At 38.2% G+C, this 20744-nt stretch overlaps 1 protein-coding gene across 1 annotated transcript in view; it reads right to left on the bottom strand.

Moving 5' to 3' along the window:
* LOC140166293 (dihydropyrimidinase-like) overlaps nt 1-20519 on the bottom strand; it is a 65911-nt gene extending 45392 nt beyond the window's left edge. The window contains exons 1-9 of the mRNA XM_072189704.1: nt 20383-20519; nt 9975-10072; nt 8222-8421; nt 7378-7542; nt 6735-6796; nt 5820-5900; nt 4951-5019; nt 2800-2920; nt 1091-1247 (exon numbers count right to left, since the gene is read on the bottom strand). Of these exons, the coding sequence (XP_072045805.1) occupies nt 1091-1247; nt 2800-2920; nt 4951-5019; nt 5820-5900; nt 6735-6796; nt 7378-7542; nt 8222-8421; nt 9975-10072; nt 20383-20397 (968 nt within the window). The 5' untranslated portion in view covers nt 20398-20519. The remainder of the gene's footprint in view (nt 1-1090; nt 1248-2799; nt 2921-4950; nt 5020-5819; nt 5901-6734; nt 6797-7377; nt 7543-8221; nt 8422-9974; nt 10073-20382) is intronic.
* Nucleotides 20520-20744: the final 225 nt, after the last annotated feature.

Consider the following 20744-nt stretch of genomic DNA (forward strand, 5'->3'; position numbering starts at 1 on the left):
AACTGGCGTCTTGTATTTTTTGAGACATTTTTCAAGGTACTTCCTACTCTCAACATTGTCAATAATATTTTTAAAGGCCGTTATCTCAATTTTCAATTTTATAATACCATAACTAACGAACTCAATATTTTCGCTTAGGAGTGTCCGATTTCATTGGGGAAAACGGTATTGTGAAGCAAAATATCTCTCTATTTAAGATATATGTAAAAATCTCAGAATTGATAACCTGCCCAAAAGTGTCTCCTTTTGACATGACACGTCACATATGCTTTTTTTCCAACAGGTTTCGCTACCATCTACACCTGACAGATATTGAGATAATTTGTCTACAAGTTCTGGTATCAGTTTTCAAAGATTTTTGCATAAATATACAAATTAGCTCTTTAAATTTGCATATTTATCACCGAAAAAACTACGAGCAGGTGGATCTACTTCTTTCCACCAATAAGATCTGGAATAAATTTGTCCACGAGGTGAAAGGTGGAATATATCATTTGAAGAATTTTTGCATAAATTACGCAAATTACCCTACTGAATTTGCATTATTTCACCCAAAAATACAATTAGGTGGGCAACCAGTAAATATCCTTCCTTCCACCAGGTTTTGTTACCATACAACTGACAGAACTTCAGATAATATATCCAGAAGATATCATTTTTGACATTCTTTGCATACATTCAGCAAATTACCTACTACATCTGCATTCACTTTGCCAAAAAAACTTATAGGGTGAAAAAATATGCATATGTGATACCATAGGCGACAAATTTGAAATTGAGATAAAGGCAAAAATATGGAGTAAAAAAATAATAAAAAACATAAGAAAATACACATCACAAAACCTCATAACTTTAGAACCAAATATTTTAGACCTATGGCGTTTTCAGTACATAATAGCCCAATGTTACCACAAGATTGTGATTATAGTAACTCAATTGTCAAAAATGCCTCCTTTGGCCCCCGTGGAGCAGATCGTGTCACATATGCTTCCTTCCTCCATTGGTTACCATACGCCTGTATCCTCCATGAATAGATGTTCACACAACACATCAAGTAAAGGAATGAAATATAAAAACTAAATGCACTCACTTTGCTAACATGTCCATGAGGTAGGCTGGCGTCTCGTTATCTGGTCTCAGTGGAGGAGACATTACATGTCCTGCAGCATGCCGCCATTCTTTGTTGAAATAATGTGAGCCATCAGATCCTAAACCAGCTGCAATGGGTTCCCCAAATATAACTTTACCTGTTGGACATGAAAACAAATCAAATCAAGATTACAATGTATTACTGTATGTGTATGCACTAAAGCAGACATTCCACCTACGTGGCTCAGCGACAGAAAGACATATCTCCATTGGGTTCCCCAAATATTACTTTGCCTGTTGGACATGAAAACAAATCAGATCAAGACGTCATGTATATGTATGCGCTTAAGAAATCGGATAGCAACATTTGCACAGTATTTTTTGTGGGACCTGAGAGCACACCAGACATATCGAATTGCACTCTGAATACGATGAATGTCCTTCTGATATCAAATAATTATGATTTTTGAAATTTGTATTAAAAATACAATTTGATATCTCTGATGTGTTCTCAGGTCCCACAAAAAATATGTGAAAACGTCGCTATCCGAGCCCTTATAAGCAGATATTTCACCTACTTGGCTCAGTGGCAGAAAGACACATCTCCATTAGCTGCTGGGTGTATAATTGCCTGTGATATACATGTGTACGTTCAATGGGCTAATCCAGATGAAATCCATACACCCTCTATGGAAGACATGACCTTAATCTCCCACACAGGGGATGTAGATTTCAAATGGAGTCACCCATTCAGGTAACCCCATTTCAAATTCACACTCCCTATGTGGAAGATAAAGGTCATATCTTCCATAGGGGGTGTATGAATTTCAACTGGAATAGCCCAATACAAGCTGCAGACAACACATCACAGGCAATCATACACCTAAAAGCTTACACAAAAAATGTTGGCTGGTTGTCTTCGGCTGACCGACCCTACTTCTTGAGCCAACACAAAATATTGTATTTTGAAGATTTTTTTTCTCACTTTTACTTACCATTATATTGCCACATTGTAAACTAAAAACAAAATTTTGGGGGCATATAATAATATGAAAGGTTCCAGGGTCTTAGCTAGCCACCCGTCTGGCCGTCATTTGAGACGGGGAGTTTGCTCCTGGGACGGGAAAATTAATGCCTTTGACAGAAGCTATATTATAAATTGTATGTTTTGAGAAGCTAATTGACCTTTTTAGTAGACCCAATTTGTAGAACAAGGCCATATCAGCACATATTTGAACTCTTTGAACCCCCAATGGGCTATAGATGTCTGGTAAACGTTTTAAAGGTCAAATTAGGACAGGCAATTTTATCAAATGACGGGCAACCCTCAATTTCTAGCTAAGACCCTGAAAGGTTCCTTTAAGAGATCAGATAGTGACATTTACAGTATTTTTGTGGGACCTGAGAGCACATCAAACACACCAAATTGCATTCTAAATACGAGGACTATCCTTCTGATATCAAATAATTATGATTTTGCGATATAATACACATTTTATGGCAAATTATTAAAAATTGATATTATTGACATTTAACAGTCCTCAAAGTAGACTTTATAAATCTAATGATATGTAGTTAGAGTGATGTAGCAGGGAGGAAAAGCCATCCATCATTTGAAAATGTTTACCTTTTGTATTGAAGATATACATTTTTCCCCAAATGACCTAAAATATTTGACAGTTTTTACCCTCACCCTGTCTCAAGCCTTACCCTGTTTACGTGCACTAGCTACCACATCCGCTGCACTCTTACTCATAACATGGACTACATATAAGGGACAGTTGGTTTGGTTGGCTATCATGATGGCACGTCCTGTAGCTTCTGCTTCCACCTGCACCAAATCAAACAATTTTGCACAATTTTAGAAATGAAAATGAAAATGCACTACGCTATGGATTATCATTTCCCATAGACTTACTGAAGCTATGCATCAGGCAACAACATGCTACTACAGACCATTCGCAACCAGTCAAAGTCCCTGTGTTATGTATGCTGTGAATTCTCGCATATTCATGAGGGCTGATAGTTTGATTGTGCCTTGTCTAAAAATCATGCCAGTGTTGCGTGCCTTCGCTAGAGCTTTGTATGTCTTCGCGTTACGCAAAAGACTGTAAAAATATGCGGTACGTGCTTAGCAGTTTCGCCTGACGCATTTCATGGAACAATCGTCCCTCATTATCGGGTGATGCTGAGACTTTGAGTGTTTGGAGGTGGTCTGTTATCTCTTTCATCCATGCATGCAACACATTCATAACAATTTCATTTAATACTTTTTATATACCATATTCTCTCTAATTAAAGGCCCCTCCCCCATTTTTTTCAAACACTGTTCCATAGATGCAGTTAAAATACAATACAGTACTCACTGTTTGTCAGGGTCGAACCCCCACCCTTTTTATTCTTCCCCCACGCTTCTTTGCCAGGCACCTTTTTTTTATCAGAAATTGAACCCTCACACTTTTGTGACCAAAGCTTACAACATTGTAGTTATCAAATACGGAAGACTGAATAGCGCAAATTTTATAGCCACTTCCGGGTTAGTTATCACTATCTGCACCATCATTGTCCATTTCAGAGTCCGAATTGATGCAGCATTTATCCTCATCAAACACTCTTTGATTTTCTTCTTCATCTGAAACATTTGCGACATTATTGGCACAATTACTGAATCACTGAGGCTGCAATCATCTTACGAAAAGTACGCTCTTCCCCAGTGGATTGTGTATCGTAAAGCATGTGTAGTAAAAGTTTTGAGATGGGCAAAAAATAGACAGTGGGCTGACATCCTGCATGGATTGCGATACATATATGTAAACAGGAATGTCATTTACTTGTGAAATAATCACCAGTCTCTACACAGCCAATACCAGAAAGTACTAGTGATGTTTTTAATGGGAATTATCATTGTAAAAATACCTTGAATGAATGCCCCCTTTTGGAAAATGCAACACCCCAGGGTGTTAACTAGAGAGAATAATTATGGTATATTATATAATACAATCTCAGTTCATTTTTATTTCGCTGTTCAAGTGAGAACACTGTATGTGATTTCTTACACTGCAGGGTTTTTTTTGTCAACTCTTCAGTTTGCACAGTGCTTGATACTCTCAGTATTCTTAGTATCATCATCTTTTGATCCTTTGTTGTGATTTGAATCTCATCTTTACCTTATTTGGATGCACAATTGGCCATTAAGACATTTATCCCCATGAGAACTACATGCCGATTGGACAAAAAGAAGTTTCTATTATCAATTGGACCAATCACCAACATTTTTAAAATAATTTCACCATGCAAAAAAATTGGGGCGAATTATTTACAAAGCTCCATTCTGATTGGTGATTAAAATCAAGATATCATGTAATTGACCAATCAGAGGCAATGCTAGATCGGCAGGTAGTGCTCAGGGGGTTAAGCAGTATCTTACATTCAAGTGACCTGTGCTGCAAGAAAGCTTGTGTATTGCATGGAGCAAACAATGTCTTGTAGTCACATGATAAAACACTTTTAGCATTTAAAAAAATCCTCTCTTCTCTAATTTCCTGAAATTAATTATTGGGCTGTTCCATTTAAAATCCACACCCCCTGTGGAAGATTTTGGAAACATCTTCCACAGAGAGAGTATGAATTTCAAATGGAATTGGCACATTTAGCAGCTCCATTTGAAACTCACTCTCCCTCTGTTGAAGATTCAGGTTGAATCTTTCTCAGAGGGTGTATGAAATTCAATGGAGCTGCCTAATGTGGTGTCCATTCCATTTGAAATTCATACTCCCTCTGTGGCAGATATTTGAAAATCTTCCACAGGGTAGTGTGGATTTTAAATGGAACAGCCCATTCTTGCAACAGTGCAAACCATACCTCCTCTGGTCTGCTCATAAGATGCCCTTCTGGGCCTGTTACTCCTGAATTCAACAGCTTCTTACAATTCTGAAAGAGAAGAAGAAAATGTAATTATGAAATTCAATCAATCCCTATCATGACTACTTAACGAGATTACCGGTATGAAGCACAGTATATGGTATCATCTCAATTAAGTGCAGCACCAAGCTATTGCTTCCGTTTGAGCGGATGTTGTCTGGGTGACCAGCATATTGCAAGCGAATATGAAATTAAGCTGGTATCAAGAATACTTCTGATCATGATACATGCATTAATTTACTTTTTTGTGTTTCAAGTTCAATATACACAAATGTAAATTTCAGCAAACAGGTTCTCAATTTGTCTTTATTAAAATTAAAACAATAAGTTGAATATAATATTGCTGAAAAGAAAAATAGACTGTCTTCATTTCTCTCCTCCCACCCTCAAAGAAGGACCATTGCTCTTAATCAGTTAATAATCTATATACTTACAGGGTGTATCAAAATTATTGGTACCCATTCAATTCTGATGTTTATTGAAAAGCCTGCCTATTCCAAATACAACATTGGAAAACTCTTGAAATGTCCAGAATGTATAGTCTATGACTTGTTTTTCAATTAATCTACAAATTATTTGGATCTAATGTTGAATTTTTACATATCAGACTCATCCATTGTCAATGAAAACTGATGGGTACCAATCATTTTTATACAGCTTGTAAGCTTGATTTGTTGCCAATGAATGAGAGTGTTGTCTTTGTATTTGTGTGGTTTAAAAAAAAAAAAAAGATTTTAATTATTAAAAATACCCAAAATATCAAAATTGCTCTTCAAGGTATTATAATGCAATATAATGTTCATACTCACACACTCAATAACATCTCCATTCTCTGCATGCACCATTGCTAATGCTCCATTCTCCTTGATGCAGTTGAATGCTTTGTACATCTACACACAAAATTATGAAAAAAAAACACATTTAATTAGTCAAAAATATTTACAATGCCATGATATTTATTTGACAAAGACATTCCAGTTGAAATCCATACACCCCTATGGAAGATATGACCTTAATCTTCCACACAGGGATTGTGAATTTCAAAAGGGGTAACCTGAGTGGGTGGCTCCATATGAAATTTAAACCAGTGTGTGGAAGATTATGGTCATGTCTTCCACAGAGGTCAGTGTATGGATTTCAACTGTAATAACCCAATGCACACACATCCTCAGTCCGCACTATCACAAACACTACATAAATCAGAGTGTAGGATCTATTCAGGGACTGTCTTTTGAAATTTGCAGGAGAGCATTAAATAGCTCTTCTGGAGCCTTCAAGGAAGGCTGTTTAGAGCATTTACAATAAAATGTAAGGAGATGATGGTCAACTAAGAAGAGCTAAAAAACACTCTCCTATATCAGATTTAAGGAGAGCAGTAGAGAGCGATTACTCTCTCTCCTCAAAAGGCAGTCTCATAATACTGGCAGACATTACAAACTTTTAAATTGTGGGAAAAGGTCTCTAATATCACACTTTCCAATGCAGGTCTTTTTTCCAAGGAAGGATATGTATTTTACTTCTTTGTGTGAGAAAACTGCCTTTGGCTGCATACAGAGTGGATGCTCCTTGTTGTGGGGAGGTTTCTGTGTACATGTTAGTGCGTTTGTCCAGCCAGACAAACACACTTGGAGCAATTTGCAGTTATAAAAGGGAAGACATATAAAAGGGTAGACCAAAAGTTTTAGTTTGTTTTTACATCTTCTTTCAAAATCAATGTATCTTACCACATCATCTGTAACCATGATGGAGTCTTTGTAAGCCATGTACATCTTGAAGGAATTGACACCTGTAAAAAGGAAACATAACAAAACTGAAATATGGCCAACTATAATAAGGGGAGTCAGAAATAAAGAAACTAGTTTGCATCTGACATCACCTGTGAGTTTTTGCCATTTTTTGGCATTTTTACCGGTTTAAACCAGGCAAAAACCAGTTTTTGCCACTTACAGGTTTTTGCCGGCAAAAACCGAACCCTGGATGAAAACCGAACCCTGATTGGCCTAACCAATCACAGGCTGTGGGGAGTTTGATTGACAAGGTATGGCAGTCTTCCAATTCAAAGCTGATGTTGTTTGGTGTTGGAAAATCTTGGCAATATTTCTCTCAGTAGCTGTGAACTACATGTATGATGAAGTCTTAACAAATATCTGAATAATTATACTTTCATATTTGATGTGATACCCTAAAAGGCTAAAAATTCATTTCTTGTGCCATTTTTGAAAGCCTAATATCATTATGAAGCATCATTTTTAGCAAATTTAAGATTTCTGCTACCGGTAGATTCTAAAAATCTCTTGCAAAAATTAGAGTTATAATCGGAATACTTGAAAACTAAAGCTGATTCACACTTCCATCCATATTACTAACCTTTCTCACTACAAAGTGTAGCAATTTCCTCTTTTGTTTTATCTCCCCACCATGTGACAGCAACATGTAGAGAATAATCACAACATACCATCTCATCTGCTGTGTTTCGCCATATTTCATATTTCTCCAGCATGGATTGCCCACGACCAGGTACACAATGGTCCACTGAAAAGGAATAAAAACATCAGAATCATGATGCCCTCTCTTTTTCTTTTCAATTTTCCTTTACAATATACATTTCAATTCAAGTTCTGGTTTCAATACTGCTAAACACCCCTAAACGGAACCAATCTAGCAGGAATGTTGCACAAGGGTTTGGTTATATCTTGTTGGCCTGAAACTCGTCCTTGTCTACTATTGATGTTATGTGGTCAGACAGAGAATTCCAATCCACAAATGTTTTTGGTATGAACAAGAACTTATAACACTTTTTATTTGCTGATATTTGGGTGTATTTTGAATGCCTTGATGAGTATTGGTCTGGGCGTATAATAGGACCTTTTGCATTGGGAAGGCGACACCCAGCAGAGCTTGATGGAATTCATTTATAACACAAGCAAAAGTGTCAAATGTGTGGGTAAGGTGTAAATTGGGTGTTTAAGTATGTAGAAATCCAAAGTACATGTACAATGTGTATAACTGTACATGGATGACATCTACCTTGCCCCTTCTTTTGGTCTGACTTTACATGGAATTTAATTTCCTATCTTGAGAAAAAAATCTCAGATGGAGGGAGATCAAGACTAAAAATCTTTCATGACAGGAGTCTGCATGAATGTTTTACTGGTCCAGGGAACCATAGCCAATATAAAACCCCCGTCCCCTGAATAAATCCTTAACTTACGTATCATGGTAGTTCCCCCAGCCAGTGCAGCTTTGGTGCCCACAAAGAAATCATCCACAACAGCCATGTTGGCAAAATTTGCATCATCCGAGTGTGCATTGAGATGAGTATGGGTGTCTATTCCTCCTGGAATCACCAGTTTACCCGCTGCATCCACAACTTTAGCACCATCAGGTGCATTCAGATCACTGCCTATTTGACTGTTGAAGAGAAGATACAAGTTGTAACATTAACCCCATGAGAACTGCCTGCCGATTGGCCAAAATGAATATTGTCTCCAATTTTGAACCAATCAAGGAGGGTATTAAAGGCCCTTTCAGTGATTTCACAGGAACATTTAAAAAAATGGAAATTTGTCAGAGTTGCTTAAAAAATAAAGAATAAGTCTACAGAATTTCATTAAACCACTTTTCCCCTGAATACATCGACAAATTCGTCAAAAAACAGAAGTTTTAGAAAGGTTTTCTACTTCACCTCAGATCGACTCGAGAAAATCGAGATTTTAGACAGTGCGCCACCAATCGACTGGAAAAAACTTCCTAGTCCAGTGTTTCTAACACGGGGGAAGTAGAGTCTAAATTGATTTAAAACAGACGCTTAATTTTGGTAGTAGAAAACAAAATAAGCAATTAAAGGTCACCGAGGCAAACTAACGGTCAATTCAAATATGAAAAACAGTTAAAATTGTGTATTTTGTTTAAAATAGTAGCTACTGATGTAATAAGTAGTAGAAACAATACATAACGCGATGTTACGGTGGAGAGTGAGCTTCTTTCGATCTCGAGTCGGACTTTTGTACTGTCAGTATCAAAAGTCCAGAATCATGCAAATGCTTTATTTTGTCTAAAATACACGGCTTTCGACCGAACCACTAGCAGGATATGTTAGCACATCTATGCCAATTACAAAGGTACCAAAATCTGAATTTTGATGATTTTTACGATCGTCCGGAAGAGCAAATCACTGAATGGGCCTTTAATAAGATCATCTGCAAATGAAAATTTGACCATGATTAGGTTAAGGGGGTACTACACCCCTGGCCCATTTTGTGCCTATTTTTGCATTTTTCTCAAAAATTATAGCGCATTGGTCACAAGTAAGATATGTATATTATAGGGGCAAGGACTGCAACTACTGCACTGAAAATTCAGCAACTCAAGGCAAGTAGTTATTGATTTATTGATCAAATATTGGTTTTCCCTCATTTTTTTTTTTAACTCCACAACTGTTGTCTGTGCTGAAATAAAATTTATAGTGCAGTAGTTGTAGTCCTTGCCCCTATAATATACCTTACTTGTCACCAATGTGCTATATTTTTTGAGAAAAATGCAAAAATAGGCACAAAATTGGCCAGGGGTGTAGTACCCCCTTAAAGCCTAGTCATAATCGGCATTGAAATGAGCATTTCAAGTTATCAACCAATCAGAAATGCTGTTAGATGAACAGTAGTGTCCAGGGGGTTATACATTTGCTTCACAATTGATCAATTAGCTCAATATATTAAAGTCATTCTGATCAGAACAGATCATGGATTTCGTACAAAAAAAACACACAAATAAATCCAACAAATTACGTAATTGGTTAATATAGCATTGATTGTTCATGTTCATATAGTTATGCAGAGATTCCAAATTCAACAACATTGTACCTCGCTTGAAAAAGAGTGAATCGCACAATTTACATAGGCCTATAATATACTACCAATTACTGAACTAAGCCTTGTTGTGAATTAGCCAACAATAGTCTAACATACCTAATAATTCCATCTTCTATGAGGACATCCGCTTCAAAAGTGCGGTCAGCATTACAGACTGTTCCACCCTTTACTAGTACACAGGAAGCATTCTCCATCTGAAAAACAGGGTGAATAAATATTAGATGATGACAATAATAACTTTGATTTACAAAATATCATTTTCAGTATGAATCCTTTGTGTTGCTATTAAAAGCAAAATTTTATTTGTTTACAAGTAATCCTTTTAAAATTTAAAATTCAAGGACTTTTCAAGGACTTTCAAGGTCCAAAAGCATGATTTTCAAGGACTTACCACAACAACAAAAATCATGATGCAGCTCTCCATGCGGCACATATTGACAAAAGTGACAGCTCCTCTCCACTCCCCAAATTTTGTTAAAATTATACTTTAGGTAAAATTTCCAGGACTTTCAAGGACCTTGTACAAATTTCCAGGACTTTCAAGGCCTTGAAAAGGTGCTTTCAAATTCAAGGACTTTCAAGGACCGCAGTAAGCCAGAGTCAAGATTAAAATCAAAAACATGTGCAATCCTATTTACAAAGTTCCATCTTGGGTGTCTCCCAAATAGAAGCGATATTTATTTTCATCATCCGACGAATGCTATGCTCATTGAGCATGATTACATAACATTTCTATTGTTACGTGGCTGACAACTCGAGCTGCATGCTTATGATTTTTCATCATTCTCAGTTGGGTATTCACATCTTGGTCTCGCTGACATGATTGTACCAGTATTACTAACACTATAAATGATCCAGCTACAAACCAAGATATCTTGGCAGGTCAGGACTCTGTATCAAAGTCTTCCTTCAGTGGGTCTTTGAACCTGTTCTGTGTCTGTTTTTTATAATTACGACTTTGAATTGGAGTCTTCATCTTTCGAGTTTTATTTTTGCCTGAATGTTTTATTACATTTTTGTATACTTTCTCTACCCCACCAGCCCCAAGTACAGGTGATTAAAAATAGTGAAAAAGAAAAAAATAAGATATCTTAGCAGCTATATCACCTCTTTACAAGGGTAGATTAATACTAATACCAAGCAAAGGGCAAGCACATTTACTTTCCAGAGTAACAGGAATAACGAGCAGTTCCAAAACAGCGAAAAAGTCAGTGACTTCATTAATATCACCATTTCTCTCCTCAAGGAGGAGAATATACATCAGACCACCGTGGATCAAGCCGTCGCCCACCTAAAAGAGGCACAAGTTGAGCTAAAGAAACAACAGAAATTGATTAAGATTGCTGATCGTTACACTCAGGACTGGTCCATGGCAAAGGGGTACCTCACAGACAAACTCTGCAACGATTCTGGAGATGAAAAAAGATTCTGGAAGGAAAAAATAGCAGCCAACAAGAAGGCCAAGGTGGCAAAAAAGAGAACAAGAAACCGTGCGTCGCCACTCTCATCGACCATACCCAGATTTCCAACGCCTATTCAGCATGTTGGCAGTGGTAATTTTTGTCGCTACAGCCTGTACAGAATTGACAACTACGCATGTTTCCAATGCGGCTTTGCAGGTCAAAACCAAACCCTGCCACCAGGAACCAGACGCTAGATTTTGCAGCCAAGAGACCAATCACTTATCACCAGGAGTCAAAGGTAGATTTAAAATGTCCTTATATTTTTGGAAAACTGAATTGAATGCCAGTGCTACTGCTTTTGTCACAGATGTTATCCCATTTCTGGTCCACATATTAGGAAGCAGTGTTCGAATTTAGGAAAAATAAATGGTTGTCCCACGGACAACCAGATTACAATTTCTGGTTGTCCGTCTAAGTTTTTGGTTGTCCGTAGGCCTACAAATGTGACTTTTGGCTAGATTTATGGTTGTCCGGCGGACAACCGAATCAGTATTTGTGGTTGTCCGGCAACTTTTTTAGTTTTCCCAGGCAACCGGACAAGTCGGACAACCAACATTTTGAACGCTGTTAGGAAGTCAGTCACCCTGAGACTAGTATACCTAGGTATACTAGTCTCAGATTCACCTAACAACTAAGAAGTTCCAAAGTTTCATAAAATAGGACCCAGAGGTCAAAAAATCACTCGTAATCTCGCATTGTTTGAATGTGAAAAGTGAGTTAACATAACAATAAAGTATCTTCTGTTGAAATGCTTTTGTGACAAGTAGTGTAGGCCTACTTGATTTTGACTTTGTGTTGCTGACTCAAGTGTTATGAAATTGGTAGTAAAATTTAAAACATGCACTGCAAAACAAGTGTCTAGATATTAAACACCATTCTAGACACCATCTTGTCCACGATTGGTAAACATGTCTAAATGCTAAACATGTTTAGTAATTTGATGCATTGTGTTTAGATATTAAACACTTAATGTTTTGAAGTTTGACATTTGTGTTTAGATTTTACATGTGTTTACAAATCGAGGACAAAAAAGTGTTCAATCTCTAGACATAGGTTTTTGCAGTGTGCCTTTGGTCAATTAACACAAACTGCAACTGTATTGGAATTGGAATTGAATTGGAATTGAAATGAATGCTCAGAATTGAATTGAAATTGATTAGCTGTTAATTTCACTGCATTGAATTGAAATGAAATGATTTTGAAATTGAATAATTGAATTGGAATCGAATTGAATTAATTCTAAAGCAAGGTGGATTGAATTGGAATTGAATAGCAAGACTCCAGGTGCAGAAAGAATTGAATTTGAATAGAATTGAAATCAATTTTCTGGAGTGAAATAACAATACATGGGATTCCATGACTCATTTCCTTTCCAAAAATGTATAGGTTTATATACTTTTGACATACAATTCAGAAATAATGATGCTCGAAAAGGTCCATGTTCTCTCCCATTACACTGGCCTTAAGCCCCTTTATTCCATGAACAACTAGTTTGAAACACTCCGATTTTGTTGAGGCAGCCATCGCCGAATTGTTGACAAAACAATGTGCAATTCAACTTAATTCACAGCTCTATTGCTGCAATCCAAAATGTCTCTATGGTTTCTTCTCATTATACACGATCGTAGTACATGTAAGACCTGCCCGACGCGACGCTTGCAAATTACATATATCCACAACATAGGCTGTGCAGTGCACGGAGTGATCTCTAATCCATTAGTTTATTACCTCTGGTCAGAGCGATGCTACGCACCCAGTCGCCCACCTGTGCTGACTGAACACACTGTGTCTGACATAAGTTTGTGAAAGTTGTGATTCTCAGCAGCAGGATTACATGACACTGCCAATATTTGCAAGTGTTTTATTTTGTGAACTACCAGTGCAAGTTGAAGTTAGTGTGAATTCTCAGGAAGCTAGAGTGACAGGTCGTCCTCGAAGTAATTGGCTGTATAAACGAGTTTGGCGATTAGCTGGGCACATCACACATGAAGTGTGATGTGCCCAGACTGGGTATACATATAGTGCTACACATAAAAATGTCTTACAAATGTACCTCCAACGCTGCATTTTTACAAGTAATTCTTGGCCAAGTTCGAACATTCGGAACGCTAGTGGCTCAGCGATAAACACACGCATACATAGCGTGGTACAGAAGAAAGCATACATGCGCTTTACATTACGTACACACTTAGTACATTTTGTACGCTATGGATGCACAGGTACATGAACATTAACAAGCTTCAAAAATTCAAAATTCCTACAACTTGAGAACAAGTCCCGGGAACAAGTCCTCAAACGTTCAAAATGTGTAGTTACTAGCGGTACAACCTACATGCTCTAACATTGTCATAAACTCATAATTCAGAACAGTCCAAGATCTCACAGGATGATGGGATCCAGTACGGGGTACCACAGTGCAATCAGCTGATCACAAATGATTTGTTCGAAAATTCTATCTTTAGTATGAACAACCAATAGCTTGTGATACGAAAGTTAGAAGGTGCAAGTATTTGTGCTCATGCCACATACTTTGTTTGGCACATGTACACGGTTGCCATACATGTACAGGGCCCAATGTCATGCATAATTTTGCATATGAATAAAAACTTCTTCCTCAAGTTAATTATTGTCTCAAATATATGAGGATAATGTTCTTGACATATTAGTGACACATGTGCTATATTCCTTCAGCAATTCACCATGACTGTACTCAATTTTTCTCGAGTGATCGCCACATCACACAGTCTGCCATTGTAAATAGGTGATCAACACGTGTAGTGCTGGGCTCACATGTTCAAGAACCGGAAGGGTATCACCATCAGTTTGTAATGACAAGTCAACCTTTGCAAATCGGGAGATGGATTGATTTGCCCAGCACTGGATTTTCTCAAATCTTTAATCAGCGACGCAGTTGACAGTCGTCAAAACAACTTTGATCAAGCAAGGTTGCATAATTATATGGACTCATAATATGGTCGGATGTTGTACTCCAGCGCCTGTGTTTCCAGTTAAAAGTAAGCAAATTATCTTGCGAAGATACATAAATGTTAGCCAAGCTAAATTGTATTTGTAGCCAAATTTGACAATTTAACAAATTGTTTTAGAGCGTCAAAAAACAGTTGACGGATCTCTGATTTGGGCCGGTATGGTTCCCCAGTCTACCTTATGATCCACACAGTAACTATCGTGTCGTCGTGGATAGTAAGGTAGATTTGTTTACTTGAGAACTGTAGTTTCGAATTTGCACACGATAGTTACGCATTCAATGCTAGAGTGCTTTGCTATCGTTTTTCGGTCGGACAGCGGTGCAATTTTTTACACCGGAGGTTATTTATTCTGTTAATGTTGAAATTTGAATGAAAGTTATTTTTGATGAGTCAACTGTATCTTTTGAGCAAAATTTGCCTATTTTGGACAGTCTAAATTTTTGCTGAAGTGAAATTTTAGCAACATTTTTGATGCAATCGCCTGTCGTGATCGGCTGTGTGTTTACTTCTGAACTTCCTTTGCTTTAATACACAGTCGGTGTCAGCGAATCTGACTAGATTTTGAATGAATGGTCAAAACTGGCCAAATTAAGATCAAGACTAGATACAAGGAAGTATTTCTACAGTCAAAGAGTGGTGGAAAATTGGAACAAATTGCCTGAAAGTGCTATTCAATCGCCCACACTCCTCTGCTTTAAGCAGGAACTAAGCAAATTGGGTTTTTAATGGGCAAAAAAGCCCCCCAAACCCTGTCACACTATTATCATCTCAGAAGAAGGTGAACATGTGGCATCTAAGGTATGTCTAAGGTATGTCTAGCCTAGAAATAGAATGTGAAGCTATCGGCGCGGTGAGCAAATAACCAAATTCTTGGCTAGAGTTCTCGAGCAAAGATTTGTTGATCAACAAAGGATCAGCAGTACGGTACATGTATGCCCGGCCCCGGGACGGTATGCTTCCAATTTGTACTACACCATACTTTCTTCCAGCCGTAGTACTCACTGCACTCAGGGATGAAAGTGGCCTGAAGTGACTTGGCAGGAAAAGCCTGAACATGTGAAAAAGCGCGTAAATTTGGGCTACAGTACAAAGCCTCAAAACGGGCTGAAAATAAATAAAAGTGCGGAAATTTGGAGTAGCAAAAGGCCTGAAATCAGGCAATTGCCTGAAAACTGACATCCCTGTGCATGCGGAGGTAGTGGACGTCCGGTTAAGATCGGGGACATTTTCGTTGCAGTTTTTACACTTTTGTAAAGGATTTTTCATCTATCCTTCGAAGTTGTGGTTTGTAGTATATCAGTGACCAAACTGGAACTGGTATTTTTGCTTGGTATATTAAAAATCGTCAGAAATTTGGAAACTCATCTTTCCACATTGCATTGACTCTGCTGAGTCGCCATCTTGACGTGTGGTCGACTATTGATTTTTTAAAGATGGCGGCGGGAATCGTAAAAATGTTGGAGTAGTGCACACATGACCGGGCTGTAGTAGTTAGTAGTGCCGGGTCGTTGGGAGGCCTTTCCCCTAAAGTTCCTTTGCCTATTGTGGGAGTGAGTTCCGTTTGTTTTGTATAATGGAACCGTATTTTTCAGTGAGTCTTTGTACACTTGTTGTTATTACTTTTTTGGTGACTTTTCAAACCATTGAAAATGTGAATGAAACTACCAAATTTGTTCATGAAAATATTGATCAATCTCTTACATCATGTAACTGTAATTATGCTTCAGAGCAATTATATTATGTACCATGTATGCCATCCAAATTTGAAATGTTTTATATTGAACTTTCTACTGTGTCATGTGCTCCAGAGCAATATTGTGTACCACCATGCATACTATCTCATATTGATATGTTTTATATTGAACATGCTGCTGCGGCCGCGCCATGTACTTCAGAGATATACAATGAACAATGTTTGCTGACCCATATTGAATTGTTTTATACTGAACAATCTACTACGTCATGTGATCCCATTATATTATGTAAACCATCTCAAGTCGGATTAGTCTATAGTGAACAATCCACGGTATCATATGATTATGAGTGTATTCATGCTTCAAACATGTACAAAGTACCTATGGTTGAAAGTGAATGTTCGGATATTACCATGTACCCAAATTTTGAGTACAAATTTTTTTCCATCCTCTCTCCTGTTCAAAAAGAATAGGAGGTACATTCACGACATTTACTATAAAATATCTCATCATAGGAACAACTTGATTTTGTCCTATTTATGTATCATATCCATTATCCAGGCAGGAGATTGTCACCCCAACCCTGGACCCCCCAAATTCCCATGCTTTGTTTGTAATAAAGCGTGTAGATGGGGTCAAAAGGCTGTTGCCTGCGATCAATGTGATGTGTGGTTTCACACCAAGTGTATTGGCATGAGCTCAATTATATACAATGTCATTGATAGCAAAGAGTCCTGGTACTGCTGTCAGTGTGGGCTGCCAAATTTTGCTTCCTCTGTATTTGACACTGAAATAAGATTCTCCGACATTAGCTCGGCTTCGTCAAATCTTAGCTATTCATCTAGGATTGGTTCGGTGAGTTCCGAGGATTCGTTTGAATCCCCACTGGCCACTTCTTCACCTGAAAAGGGTAAAGTTAAAACAGATCCCAAAAAATCCAACCCACAAACCAACCTGAAGGTGCTAGTGATTAACTTTCAAAGCTTAAATAACAAAACTGCTGAATTAGCAGTTGGCGTGGAGCTTGAGAATCCTGACATTATCATCTGCATCGAAACATGGATTGACGATTCAATACCAAACAGTGAATTCCTGCCTAAGGGTTATAATGCCATTAGGAAAGACAGGGATATAGACCCCAGAAAAGGACACGCGTATGGCGGGTAATGATAGCCTACAAAGACAACCTAATTGCCACGCACAGATCCGACCTGGATACGGATTGCGAGATCGTGTGGCTTCAGGTTGAAGTTACAGGTGGCAAGTCACTTGCCATTGGTGCGTTTTACCGCCCTCCTAGCTCAGATTCAGAATACCTTGAAAAACTAAGAGACTCTTTGAACAAAGTTGAAACCAATAAACACAGTAGTATCTGGATGCGGAGACTTCAATCTGGGTGATATAATCTGGCCTACTCAGAGTGTGAAGCCGGGTAGTAATGAACCCAGGTTGAGTCAGGAAATGATTGATATTGCCAATGACTTTGGTTTTGACCAAATTGTCCAGGAACCCACAAGGAAAGATAGAATCCTTGACTTATTTCTTACTACAAACTCATCTTTGGTTAACAGCTGTAGATCAATACCAGGCATCAGCGATCATGATGCAATCCCTGTGATAAATACAAGCACCAAGGCTAAGAACATCAAACAAAAGCCGCACAAAGTTCTCCTTTATGGTAAAGCCAACATAGAGTGTTTGAGAGACTCACTCAAAGAAATTAGTGAGGATCTCACATCGAGAGATCTTTCCAACGAAACATCTGAGAGCTTGTGGAGTGACTTCAAACAGGGAGTCCAAACAGCAGTTGACCAGAACGTACCATCTAAAATGGTTTCAGGCAGCAACCCTGCTCCATGGATCAACCAAAGCCTGAAGAGACGTCATAGGCAAAAGCAGCGTGCATTTAACACCATGAGAAGAACCCAAGATCCAGAAGAAGAGAAAAAATACAAGGATCTTAGGCGTGAAATTACAAGGAAACCAGGAAAAGGAAAAGGAACTACATCCAGAATACTACCCTGGAGTCGCCGAAACAATTTTATAGCTACATTAAATCACTCAGAAATGACACTACAGGTATCCAAGCGCTGAAAAATGAGTCCAACCAACTAATAACTGACAATAAACAAAAGCTCAGCTTTTAAATGATCAATTCACATCTGTCTTCACAGTGAAGAAGGAAGATGACATCCCCACACCTGCACCCCTCGGGAGAGAAATAACACCTATTGTTGACATTGAAATAAGTGAGGAAGGTGTCCGGAAGTTACTTCAAGAACTTAATCCTAATAAAGCCGCTGGACCAGACGGCATCACACCATGGGTCCTGAAAACAGCAGCGGATGTGTTAGCTCGGCATTGACCACAATCTTTAGAGTCACTTTGGACACAGGTATTCTGCCCAAGGATTGGTTACAGGCATGTATCAGCCCTATCCATAAGAAGGGAGACAAGACCTTACCACTTAATTACAGGCCAGTCAGCCTCACTTCAATTTGTTCGAAAGTGATGGAACACATCATTCATTCTAATGTTATGGATCACCTTGACAAATATAACCTGCTTAAGGAAGAGCAACACGGTTTTAGGAAAGGATACTCTTGTGAGTCGCAATTAATAAATACTATGCAAGATCTCACCTCAACAGCAGATAGAAGTATTCAAACAGATTTGATAGTAATGGACTTTGAAAAGGCATTTGATAAAGTTCCCCACAAACGCCTGCTTGCCAAAATATTCAACTATGGCATTAGAGGTAAAATTTATGAATGGGTGAAATCATTCCTCACCAGGGCTCGAAATAAGGAGGGCCCAAGGGCCCTTGGCCCCCGAAAACCAGTGAGGGCCTGTAAAAGACATTTTCGGCGGGCCCAAATGGCCCGCAAAATTTGTGGCAATTTTTCTCACTTTTTTGTGGGGTTCATAGGTTAAAATAAAAGGCCCAAATTCGGGCCCACAAAAATTGTGAGGGCCCTCAAACATTTAAGATCAAGGGCCCAAATGGCTCTCAGAAATTATGGCTTATTTCAAGGCCTGTTCCTCACAAATCGACAGCAAAGAGTCAGGATCAATGGTGAGTGTTCAGATTGGGCTAATGTGATCTCCAGTGTTCCTCAAGGAACTGTGACAGGCCCTCTCTGGTTCTTGATTTTTATAAACGATCTCCCAGATAACATCTCATCTAGCATCCGGCTCTTTGCTGACGATTGTGTATTGTATCGTCCCATTAAGAACTCATTTGATGCAGAAAACCTTCAACAGGATCTGAATTAGTTAACAGAGTGGCAAGATCACTGGCAAATGAGCTTTAACAGTAAAAAATGTTATGTGATGCGTATAACTCAGGCCAGATCTCCTCACCAGTTCACTTACACATTAAACAATACTCAGCTTCAGGAAACTTCACACCATTGCTATCTAGGTGTTGATATCTCAAATGATTTAAAATGGAGTGAACACATATGTCGTATTTCAGCTAAAGCAAATCGTACACTTGGATTAGATCGTAGGAATCTCAAATCATGTAGTAGGAAAATCAAAACCATAGCTTATAAAACCCTCGTTAGGCCATCTCTTGAATATAGTGCTTCTGTCTGGGATCCATTCACTCAAAATCTCATAGACAAGCTGGAATCTGTACAGAGGAGGGCTGTCAGATTCATCATGAACGACTATGGTCGTTTTTCTAGTGTTACGGACATGATGTCCGAGTTGAGTATTGAACCCTTATCTCAACGTAGGAAAATTGCAAGACTCACAAACTTCCACAAGGCAAGGGGGGTCTCCTGGCGGTCCCGGTGCAAACGCTGCTGCCCCCGGTTCGTGGTCACTCTCGCCATTCCAACAAAAATTGTTTCATTGCCATAAGTGCCAACAAAAACTGGTATCTGCACTCATACCTGCCACAAACAGTCCGTGATTGGAATCAACTACCAGAGCAACTTACAGATATTCAAGACCCAAGCAACTTCAAAGAAGCAGTAACCAACCACTACCTCCAATAAACCATCATTCGCTTAAGCACGCCCACCAACCTACTCGTGTGGCTCCAACTTGATTAGCTTCAACTGGAGCGTTGAGTAGTATCGTACAAGACAAGACAAGACAAGACAAGACAAGACACTGCTTTGGCTTTGCTATAGTATAGTGTGTCTGACTGTCATGACTGTGTCTGTGATGAAGTTCATGAAGTTACATGATGTCGAAGTCAATGGAAGTCACTCAGTATTAAAGTTTAAGCTTATCATTAAATTATATATTCATTTCATGGTTGTATTTTTTTACACTGAACTCCAGTTTTCTAGAGTTTATTTTCGAGATTCTGACTATACACAACCAAGACAAAGACCAGGCTTACCGTATTTTCTGGCATGATCACTTATCACTACACAATATAGTATGATTTTAATTATTAAATGACGTCTATATCCTGAGGACCCAGGGCAAAAGCACTGCAAAATCACGTAGAAAAAAAATGCGAATGGCGCGCCTCCAATATCGATAACCGATAATATCAATTTCAAGTTTTACAGTGCTGTTACAGTAATATCATTTTAAATATAGCTCGGTCACTTTTCCTTAAGTTATTTTATATCTTTTTAATTATTACTACAAGTTAAAAATTCCAACTGTATTATTAAAATATATATATGTATGCAAACTATTTGACACATAAATATTACTCATTTGTGAAAACAATATAAAACTTATTATTTTGAA

Source organism: Amphiura filiformis, chromosome 12 (assembly GCF_039555335.1).
Source record: "Amphiura filiformis chromosome 12, Afil_fr2py, whole genome shotgun sequence".
NCBI classification, from domain to species: domain Eukaryota; kingdom Metazoa; phylum Echinodermata; class Ophiuroidea; order Amphilepidida; family Amphiuridae; genus Amphiura; species Amphiura filiformis.